Genomic DNA, 12,118 nt, shown 5'->3' on the forward strand with positions numbered 1-12,118 from the left:
GTTCAGCTTTAACTGCTCACTACCGGTATATTGATTCATTTTAGAGTAAAAATTGCCAACGTTGGTTTGTCTCTCATGACAATTCAAATGCAAAAATGCTGATAAAGTAAACAATGCCACGTACTAAGAAAAAACTGCTTGCTATGCGTTTTCCACGCGCGGCAGCAAAGTAAAACGATGCAGGTGACTCCAACTAGTTACGCGGTCTTCATTAAAAAAGCAATCCATATGCAATCCATATTTGCGAGATAACAGCTTGAATCTACGTTTTCCAGCGAATGTTAAAAAAACTATCTATAAGTGTGACCTACCGTGTAGTAGTACATTAATTTTGAACGGATCTAGCTGTCTTGAAACAAATGGATAGCGAGGTTGTTGTAAAATATTAATTTCATTCTACAAACAATAATGTAATTGTAAAAAAAAAGATGACGAAACAGGGGTTGGGTTATTTTTTAGATAAACAATATAGCAATGGTTCAAACTACATATGTGTTTATCAAAAACGCAGTTGCGCTGCGTTTACTCTCGATTGTCCCACATTTTGATGTTTAGGATAAAAACTAAATATCGAAAATTAAAGGTAAGTGGAATGCTTGGGGCTAAAATTCAACTATAATTAGATTCAATGTGTTGCCCACTTCCAACAATTTCTAGATTACTATGTTATTGTTATTCTCTCAGACTGTTTTAAATCTAGACACACATTAATAAAAAATAATATATTTCACAACCAACATATAAAAAACATAACAAGTTTAATAAGTATTAATTTTTTAATAATCGAAATTTCTCTACCTTATCGGGGTATCAGCCTGTACGTATTTAATAGGTTTTTGGTGCACGAATTTGTCCAACGATCATTGAATACAGACGATCTAAGGAACTTTTGTTTGTTGTCATCTCTTAAACTAACAACTTTTGAAATCTGTGTGACAAAAGGTTCATTCACCTAAGTATTAATGTCTCATTTTGATATTTTTTTCTTTCTTGAAATAAGTGAAGTTAGATTGTTTGTTACTGCACACGAGTTTTGTTTCATACTATCAATGGCTAATGTATTTATAACGTTTTTATGTAGATAAGTGATTGTCTATGATTTTCGACCGGTAAGATTACATTTAATTATATTGAGTGGCAGCTTCTGTCTTTTAAATGTTTTGAATCAAAATCTTTTTAACACTTTAATAATGTATATAACAAATGCATAGTTGTCCAATACGTTTACGTGTGGTTCGTGAGCCGACCTATATCATTACCCTTCTACCCCACTCCACACCCACCCAGGATGTATTGCATTTCTGAATGGGGACAATCGAGACGACAACTTGTGTGGCAACATGTTGAAGAGAAACGTCGACATTTTAGAAATTAATGAAAAATGACTTCTTCGTTAGTACGTTTGACATATAAACGTATTGGCAATTATTCATAACATGTTATAAAAAGGTTAATTACAAAATAGTTAAACGGGTTAACAGACTGTTTACATAAAAAATTATGCATTTCAAAAATAGGTGTTCTAGCATGTATGCCGCAAAGAGAGATTGATTAACCTACTGAAAACGGGTGAAAATGTATAGCTTACATAATTATACATACTATGGTCATAAAATGATCAGATTAAGTAAATGTGCAATAACTTGTCAAAACTAAACTTAAAAAGAACAGAAGAAAGTACGCAAATGTATATAATATTTAGAGACTCGAACAAACATTAAACGGTAAGTGCATTGTAATAGTTTTGAAATATAATTTTTAAACGTTCGTATAAGAAGTAACTATTTACTAGGTACTAGTATACAGATTATGCTATTTAACCAAATTCGATAACTTTGTTCAATTGTACGTTTTAGCATAAGCAATCATAGACATCGCTATTGATCGTGAGGATTTGTACAATAACAATATATTCGATACAAAAAATGAAAACATATGTTGAATATCAGAGACAGATGTGTACATTCATGCTATCACCAAAGTTGATCACAATGTCGTTGTTACAATGTATAGAACCAACACAAGCCTGTGCTTCTGTACAGGGTATCCTCGATTCGATCTTTTAAAGCGTCGTGTATTTGTGCCTGCATCATTCATTACCATCGTCATTTGAACGCGAAAACTGACTCTTGCAAACGACTTACCGAGTTTTGACGTCTGAAAACGAACTAACTAACTCAAACATAATACTATTATGTCAACCGTGTCTGTGATGAGGTTGTTCGCGCACGAAACGGAATGTCGTGGGTTCGAGCCTCACTCGAATCATATTCTGACATTGCCGGTTGCTTACCCAACTGCAATCAGGGGTTTCAGATTGTCTTACTAACAATTGTCAAGTTTAAAGGAAAGGACTCTTGGGTAATGATGATTCGTCCGTAAAGATGCCCCATAAGTCAAAACTTGCAACAATGCAATATGGTAGTTATTGTTAAATATGAGTACACAGTATTTAAGTATAAACTACGGAATACCGTAAATACCATCGTGGTTACCGGTTCACATTAAAATCCAAAGGGCGACAATGCGATAGTGCGATAGTACGATGGCGACACTGCGATAGTACGATGGCGACAACGCGATAGTACGATGGCGACATTGCGATAGTACGATGGCGACAACACGATAGCATGATGGAGACAATGCGACAAGGCGATAGTGCGATGGCGACAATGCGATAGAACTATGGCAAACGATTGCAACAATACGATTGCAATCAGTGCGATAGTACGATTGCGACAATGCGATATTGCGATAATACGATGGCGACAGTGCGACAATACGGTGGCGACAGTGCGATAGTACGATGGCGACAATGCGATATTGCTATATTAAGATGACGACAGTGTGACAATACAATAGCGACAGTGCGATAGTACGATGGCGAAAATGCGATTATACTATGACGACAGTACGACAACGCGATAGTACGATGGCGACAATACGATAGTACGCTTGCGTCAATGCGATGATAATATGGCGACAGTACGATATGACTATCGCATTGTCGCCATCATTATATCGCCTTGTCGCATTGTGGCCATAGTACTATCGCATTGTCGCCATCGCACTATCGCGTTGTCGAATTGTCGCCATCGTACTATCGCATTGTCGCAATCGTACTATCGCACTATCGCATTGTCGCCCTCTGGATTTAAATGAGTAACCACGATGGCACTAACGGTATTCTGTAGCGTGTATATTTTTGGTTCTTACGTGATGCCAATTTTGCGCCCTTCAAACACGCCAACACGAAATAGCAACAATATCCATAATTTTCGTTCGGCGGGTTTATTTTTCGTTTTCTCATGTCCGCGTGTTGGCGACTTTAAAACCCACCAACACTTCAAGACGTCAAATATGGGCAAAAGATTGGGGAATTCATTTCTTGTTGTCGATCTAATCGCCAGAAACGTTTTATGATGGCGTATTTAAATAGCGTAATAAGTAAATACATATGTACGTTTTAATCCACGTATTTATGCAACACACTTTGCTCGACATCGGACACGATGTTGTAAGTTCGCAATTCGTAAAAAAGACGCAATATTATTGAACATTTAATTCTCCCGTTGCATAATGATCACACAAAATCAAGGTAAGAACCGACAGCTAATCCGTAAAATACAATAGTATATCATTGTCATGCGCATGCTCAGTACTTTCAAGTGCTATGTAAATGACTAAATAAATGTTTGAAGGGGCCATGCCTTTTACCCTTGGTAGCCAACGCAGAACGATAGAATATATAAAATCATCGGTTTGTAGCAACAACTTATTTTGTAAACTATACCATTTGGTCTCGTTATTTATAATTATAAAAAAATAATATGACATTTTAGGAGCTTTGTGGCAAACATAGTGTGAGGCATTTTTCTATTGTAGGCAATTGATTTACAGTCAGTGCGTTTTCATCTGAGGCAATTTTTTTATACATTGAATCATCATTTTCACAACCAAAGGACCATTGTCTTCGCAATGAAAACTACCACATATATCGATATAACGGCAAAATACTGTTCAATGTGCGTTCTCATGAAAGGCAAACTACATTTATCTATTAGTTGTGTGTGGCCTTATTCAAACACCCAGATAACATAGGCATTTTTCCATTCGTTTTAATACTCAGATGTGACAGCAACACATCTTTATTATTTCTTTGAGAATGCTATATCTTAAAATTTAATAAGCAAGCTGACTTTCACGAATGGTTGTATCAGCGGTTAATGCCGATAGCTTTGAGACACGACGCGAGAAAGCTTTGATCAACGGCGTAAGTTAAAATATAGGTGTCGTTATCGCCATGTTTGACATCACAGCTAAACATAAACACATACGGACATAGCAACATTAACATGATTCATTACACTCGGGCCCATACCCATCCACATGGGTCAATATTGGCCTATTTACAGTGACCAAATTATTATAGATGCTACCTTTTTGATGGGCAAAAGCCTCAACTATTTGATGTCTGTTTAAGATTAAATGGGTAATAAATCATTAAATGTTTGCTCATTACAGTGCTTTCCACAGGATTTTTTCTGATTTCCCAGGGCCTATGGGCTGGTTAGGGAGGACTTTACCCTCGATACTTTGTGTTTTTACATTTTTAGAGTCAAATGACGTGATTTAGTGCGCTAGGACTCTTAAAAACAACTATAAAGTTACTTGCAGGCTGTTCTGGTTTTATGCTGTTTGCACATAGCCATTTTCACGTTGCCTCTGAGTGAGAAAAGGTTAAAACATTTCCTGTGTAGATAGTATAATCCCCACTCAAACAATTCCCCAATATATCATTAACTACCTGACTCTAGTCTATTACTGCATACTTACACCTTTTCCAGTTTCTATTCATTACCCAATTATCCTGTATATTCTATCTTTAGAAGCAAATTCTGGTTAATATTGACATTAAAAGTGCTAAAAAATGTCATAAACACAGATGTTGCCATTTTTCTTAAATATCAAATGAATTTCAGCACAGCTATCAGGGGTCTAAGCTAGGCTCAAAATTTTGGGAGAAGTCACTTCTCCCTAAAGTGAAATAGGGAGATTTGGCAACAGAGAAATGGTACATTTGCGTCATAAATCTTAGTTTTACGTATATTTTGCAGAAACTTAATTGATAATGGTTTCTGTTCAGCTTTCAATCAACTCTTCACTGTTTTATGCAATAAGACATGTTTAGTGTATAAAACTGACATTTTCCTTATTTCTCATTGATTGTTGATCATGATTGTACTTTCAATTATTTTTTCTTCTGAACAGGTGTATCAAATAAACTTCAATAGTAACAAGCCAGTAATGTTCAGAATCTATTTACTTCCTTGTTAATTTTAAGCAATTCAACATACAATCACATTTATATTTTGTTACAAATATTTGTATTAAATTTAAAATTCATTTAAAATCTCATTTTATAGCAGAGATTCCAAATCTGTCCTGTAAATGGGCCCCATATATCTATTGCCGGTGCTAGGTAACATCTTCCCATTTGATCATTCCTTAGTTTAATAGTACTGTTTTAATGGGCCATTTTACATTGCTGAATCATAGTTATTGGTAGCCAGCAGAAGGCAATTAATCAAGGCATCATCTATTAACAATTTCAAGAAGTGTTATAGTTCCAGACTGTTCTTTTGAATGTTCAACTTTGCATGACCTGTAAATGGGGCAACTTATTGCTGAGAATTCTCCTGTGTCCAATTCTCCACATCAAATTGATTTGAATCGGTCAATGATAATAATGTCTGGCACAAAGTAAATCATTAAAAGGAGGAGAAATCACTTCGCCTTCATGATATTAATGTGCGAAGTGAAGATTAATTGGGCGAAAAAACCGCCCACTTCGCCCACTCGCGAGACCCCTGGCTATTTAAAGATTTAATGAAATATTCCCTCTGAACATGCGTTAATCACCTGACATGAATTATGTGTGCGTATTTAAACAATAATCAATGCACCCACACTTTCTATGCAAATTACATGACGTTATACATGCTGTATAATTTTCGCGCCATTTTTAGCTCGGCGTTTTCGGGGAGAAAAACCCAAGGTATTGTCATAGCCAGCTCCTTGTCTGAAGTCCCCGTCGTGCTTAAACCTTAACATTGGCTCTAAAATCAAAGTACTTCCATCTACAACTTTGAAACTTCATTTTTAGAAGCACCTTGATGAGTTCTACACGCCAAACCTATTTTGGGGTCGCTAGGTCAAAGGTCACTGTGACCTCTAAAAAAAATAAATAAATAATTCTGACAAGCTTTCATTTATTCAAAACTGCACCCGTAGCCGAGCATGGCACCCGTTATGCGGTGCTCTTGTTACTCATTGAGACAAATATCAGTTTGAAATTAATTAGATTTGTTTATTTGAAGCGAGAATTTGTTAACGTCCCGTCAACATAAACATTCAGAAGTGTGTTTTGGATTACAAACGCGTTAACATTAACATTCTGGCATAGGTTTCAGTTTAGAAATTAAATTATGCTAATTGACATTTCAAAAAAACATTTATAGCTAAGTAATAATTTCAAAGATAATTAAATTTGTTACAACCATTTATCAATGGAATAGATGGTTTACACTATAATTCATGAAATACACACTTTTCTTAAGGATTACAGCCAGTTGCCATCGTCAGTCTTCTAATTAACTGCCCAATATTTCTGTGGCAATTACATATACTTCACGAGTTGTATGCATAATTTAACTGCAGGTATTGCATGCTTACAAGTGCTGTCACTCATAACGCGTGCGCTCTATTGTTCAATATTGATTGTCCGATACAATGACACTCTGCCTTTAGGTGGATTCAAGTTGGGTAAAGTGGCACTATATGTTATTGACAGAGGATCATAAATCGGCTTTCAACATTTTTGGGCGAAGTCAATTTTACTTTGATCTTTAGAATGGCTAGTTGCAGCATCTGTAAACATACACTGATCGGAAAAGTTCAGTCAACCCGCTTACTCCTTATTTTTACATTCAAGCGACCAGCGAGGGACCGTTAAAGGGCCTGTGAAAAGCGCTGCATTATCATGGAACAAAAGATTGCTTGCCATTAAACTATGCAACTGATTTAAACAATAAAATGTATTTTTAGATGAATAAAAAAGTTAGTCTTTGTATATAGTAACCCCTAGTCAAAAGTAGTCATGTTTTAAAACACTTTAATATTGAGTTTAATTTTGTTATCTTTTAAAAATATTATGAGATTTTCATTTTTAAAATCTCCATATTACAAGTTAATGACAGCATACGTAAATGAAAGCACTTACTTATTAAATAACAAATGTAGGAGATGATGAAGACACTGACCTCGAGTCAGGCATGCCACCTCTCTGTGGAGGAGACTGCACGCATCCTGGACGTGAATCTTTCCCGGGGACTTGACAGGGCTGAGGTGACACGCAGACGCTCTGTACATGGCTACAATGACTTCGAAATCAACGAAGAAACACCTTTGTGGAAAAAATATCTAGAGCAGGTTAGCTGTTGTGTCCTCATGTGTGTGAAGTTAAATGTTGTTAAATAATTGGTTAGAGCAGATGCAAAATAGTTAAATTGTGTTAAGAAAACATAGTCTGACTTAAGTTGAACTTTGATAAAAGATAGATATGCTATGTGTAGGAACAATAAAGGTAATTTTGGTAACATTTGGCTTGTAAATTGTGTTTGTTGTGACTTAATCCTATTCTAAATAGCATTTATTTTATTTCAAGTTTAATGAACTTCTGTAGCCTTTTCTTATTTTTAGAAAATAATTTCATTCATAATTCACCAATGAGCTTATGACCCATGTTATGCAAAAATTGGGTGTATGCCATAAGCAGTCGGCTCTATATTAGCCTGCGCAGTCATTCAGTTGAATCAGGAGCTACCATGTCCGCAAATAGGACCTCAAAATATTGCGGGATTGAATAGCAGACACCTAAGCTCCCGAACAGAATCAGTAGCTAAGCAGGCTGGTCAGGGGCTAAGCTGGCCAAATATGGCATAAGACCTATTTTCGCATGACATGGGTCAAATATTATATCTGTGCTTTACTTTCAGTTTAACAACCCACTGATTCTGTTGTTGCTGGGATCTGCTGTTGTGAGCGTCTTCATGAGGCAGTTTGATGATGCCATCAGCATCACAGTGGTAAATGTCCAGTTTTCTTTCTTAGTTTTCCAACATGTACAATAAAGTATAAAAAAAACATCTTGTTGTCCAGGGATTTGTGTATGCCTATCTGCATTTTGTGTTGAATTTGTTTTTCATGTGCATTGTTTGGTTTAAACTTATATATTCACAAAATGTACAAGGTATACCCTGGCACAGTGATAGTACTGAGATTGGGCTGGAAGAATGGATGATGATATATGATTGTTGGATCATAAATATTGTCAGATTAGAAATGTATAGTATAAAACCTTTACCAACCAAAGTTAGTGTAAGTTATAAAACAAAATCATATTGTAAGAGACATTATTTTAAAATTGAGGTATTAATATAATAAATCATAATTTCTTTTTCTTTTCAGGCTATAATAATTGTGTCAACAGTTGCATTTGTCCAGGTGAGTAGAATGATCATATCTGAAATATCTTTGTTCTCAATTTAAGTCAGTAATCAATGTGTGCCTGATCCATATCTTGATCATTATATTTTAGTGATTCCATATGGGCCGTGCTCTGTGAAAAAGGGGTTTATTGCATGTGCATAAATTGTAGCCCCATATTAGTCTGTGCAGTCTGCACTGGCTGATCAGGGACTACACTTTCCACTTGTATGATATTTTTCGTTTCAAGAAAGTCTCTTCTTAGCATAAATCAAGTTTAGGCAGAGAGTGTCATCCCTGATTAGCCTGCACAACTGCACAGGCTAATCTGGGACGACACTTTACCCACATGCATTAAACCCCCTTTTCACAGAGCACGTCACATATTTATTTTAGAGGTTACTTATGCAGTGCCTAACTTTTTTTTATCACACATTTTTGGCACAAAAAAACAACAAAGTATTTTTAAATATAAAAAGAAAATGACATTGGTAAACAATCAAATTCTTGTGATGGTAGTTACTTACCTGATTGTTTATGAATATAAGTATGTAAAGTAATTGTTAATCTTGAATTATGTTGCAGGAATATAGGTCAGAAAAGTCTCTCGAAGCTTTGTCAAAACTTGTACCCCCAAAATGCCACTGGTATGCGTTTCACTTGTTCAATGTCTTTTTATGTTTCTTTAAGGGAGGAGTTTCTACAAGTTATGTATTAATTGTTGCATTTACCAAATAGTTTAGTTGCAACTTTATCTTAATAAATCAGATCACATGTTATTCAGTCAAAATTTGAATATGCTGTAAAAGGAAATGTAAATTTCAGGTCTTTTACAGGAACAATGTTAATTGTGATAGGAATAATGATAGGCTGTTAAGACTTGTTATATTTGATGAATTATCTAAAAGAAATGTTGTGTAGAACAACCAAGCTATTCTTCAATTGCATGTTTCGGCTATTTTTATGTCCCCCACCACTATAGTGGGGGACATATTGTTTTTGCCCTGTCTGTCTGTTGGTCTGTTGGTTTGTTTGCGCCAACTTTAACATTTTGCAATAACTTTTGCTATATTGAAGATAGCAACTTCATATTTGGCATGCATGTGTATCTCATGGAGCTGCACATTTTGAGTGGTAAAAGGTCAAGGTCATCCTTCAAGATCAAAGGCCAAAAAAACTAAATCAAAGCGGCGCAGAAGGGGACATAGTGTTTCTGACAAACACATTTCTTGTTGTGTCCTAACTTTGCATTTCTGCTCAACTTGAAAAATGCTTTGTAATGTGATAGGTAGCCGGAGAATGTATTTCTCTTATTGAGTTTTGCAGTGTGCATTTCAAATCTCATTTTACTCAAAGTTATTTTTGAGAATTTATGGTGAAATTCATTGTTCTTTGTGAACAATTTGTAGTCTTATATTAGAAAATAGACTGACCTGTGAAGGGGAATTAACCAATGTAAAACGTGAGTATTTATCTTGAAAGAAAAAATATTGTGACGAAACATTTTAAGTTTCACAAAATTAATATTTCAATTAGAATCTTGTTGCGAACATGGACCCGGGTTTTATTTGTTTCAGTCTGAGAGAGGGTAACCATGAGACGTTCCTAGCCAGGGAGCTGGTTCCCGGGGATGTGGTGGAGCTGATGGTGGGAGACCGGGTACCAGCTGATCTACGCCTAATTGAAGTGAGTACCCAGTTTTTAAAGATATTTTTACATTTTCTTTGCAACAAAAAAGCCAAATGTAGTTTAATATACCAATTTAACGCTAATGTGCTCCTTATTGTAGTTAGTTCATTCTGTAGAGATGGTCTAAATTAATTTTTTATTAAATTTTTTATTAAATTATACCATGGCAGGGAGTTTTCATCACTGTCTGCGCCTCCGGAAAACGGAGGCGTTCCCAAAGCAAACGGACCCTATCCCAAACCGAAATTAAAAAATTTTTTTTTTAGTAGAAAGAAGTGTCTTTTGACTTATGATTATTAGATTTTAAATGTTCCAACTCGTTCAGCTGCTGTGTATCATATCAAAAAGCACTGCTGTGGTTGAGCCAGGATTCAGAACCATGACCTGCTGTGCTCCCCATTACGCAGCACATGCACACAAACCAAACTTACTCATCTGATGCTTACCTGCATTGAAGGTCTAGACCTGAATGACAAAACATTGGATGAGCTGTGTGATGCTTTCAAAAACAAAAAGCAGAGAAAAATTATGCTGTAACTTATGTGACTAACCAGTGTTTGTTTTGGTCAAAAAATATCTGCTTTAAGTTTTTGACTGTACAGTTCTTATCTCAGAGTGTAACTGTAACTGGAAAACAAAATTGCAGTACTTGAATAAACGTTGAACATGCCTAATATTGCATGTGTTAATATATATAAAGAAGACAAAATAACATATGAAAACAAATTTATTTGATAAACCACTGACTTATTTAAGCATGATAAATTCACAATGTTTTTCCCAAAATGAGCCTTTTCATCGAAGCAAAAATTCCCAAAATGGACAATTTTGTCGATAAAAAATTCCCAATTTCGTCAGACTCCTTTTCCCAAAATAGGCAGAAAAACTCCTGCATGGTCATGATCTGCCATACTGTATGCCTTTAAAAAAATTACCAGTACTGTGAAATCACTTGAATAAGCAGGGTACGCAACTCACACAATTTCAATCAGTAGATATTCCTGGGGTAATTATTTGGTGCAAATGTCAAGTTTGAAAATAAACCATTTAACCAATGTTTATCAATGTATTGATAGCAAAACACTAGAGGAATGACCCATTTTGAATGTTTATTGCATTGAACATTTTGTCTAATCAATATATGTTACAACATCCCCAAAACCTAAATCTTATTGCAAAAAGAAATCAATGCTACTGTTTTAAAATCTACAAACTATGTTCTGCGACTTGTTTAGTATTAAGAAAAAAAGGTTTTACACAGTACAAATTTATGTTAAAAATGCCCCAAACCTATAAATAATTGCGAAAGAAATAAATGCTTTTGTTTATAATCTACAAACTATAAGTAGCGACTTATTAAAGGTCTTAACAATCTTATTGGGGAAAATTACAGAAAAAGCACACAAATGGCAAAGTCTTGTATTATGTCGTCTGCATTATTTTTTAAGTGCCTTCATTTGTACAACAACGTAAAACATCCTTGTAAGATAATTGTTACCCAAATCTTAACGGACGAGTTGGCGCTCTTGTTGTTTATAAAAAACTGACTTACAATTATGCTCTGCATCGGGCATAAACATTGTTTGCTCCATTGGTGAACTTGTGAAAACAAACTGTAAACAATCTCAACACTCCTATGCAGTACAAACCTGACAAATTGTTAAGTCCCTTAATATTGGGGAAGGTTGTTAAGTTTTTTCTATGGTGAGAGTGCAAAAAGTATGACCATGTCTGTGAAAATGATTTATTCCTCAGTATTTACTGGTAATATAGCTAGTGGTTACTTATTTTGCCTTAAATATGTTTATTCATAACAATATAAATAACCATCAATTCATTTTCATTGAAAATAAATACAGTCAATAATTGTCACTAAATGCAA

The 12,118-nt window shown here is 35.1% G+C and overlaps 2 protein-coding genes across 23 annotated transcripts in view; one reads left to right on the top strand and one right to left on the bottom strand.

Annotated features, from left to right (window-relative positions):
• Positions 1–12,118, bottom strand: part of LOC127844484 (uncharacterized) — a 276,328-nt gene that overhangs the window by 186,589 nt on the left and 77,621 nt on the right. The gene's annotated exons all lie outside the window — the stretch shown is intronic.
• LOC127844454 (calcium-transporting ATPase type 2C member 1-like) overlaps positions 4,111–12,118 on the top strand; it is a 32,571-nt gene continuing 24,563 nt past the window's right edge. For all 22 annotated transcript variants that reach the window (XM_052374670.1, XM_052374675.1, XM_052374676.1 and 19 more), the window contains exons 1-6: positions 4,111–4,273; positions 7,303–7,491; positions 8,058–8,147; positions 8,530–8,565; positions 9,133–9,194; positions 10,125–10,233. In XM_052374670.1, the coding sequence (XP_052230630.1) occupies positions 4,208–4,273; positions 7,303–7,491; positions 8,058–8,147; positions 8,530–8,565; positions 9,133–9,194; positions 10,125–10,233 (552 nt within the window). In that variant the 5' untranslated portion in view covers positions 4,111–4,207. The remainder of the gene's footprint in view (positions 4,274–7,302; positions 7,492–8,057; positions 8,148–8,529; positions 8,566–9,132; positions 9,195–10,124; positions 10,234–12,118) is intronic.

The sequence above is a fragment of the Dreissena polymorpha genome, chromosome 9 (assembly GCF_020536995.1).
Source record: "Dreissena polymorpha isolate Duluth1 chromosome 9, UMN_Dpol_1.0, whole genome shotgun sequence".
Lineage (NCBI taxonomy): Eukaryota > Metazoa > Mollusca > Bivalvia > Myida > Dreissenidae > Dreissena > Dreissena polymorpha.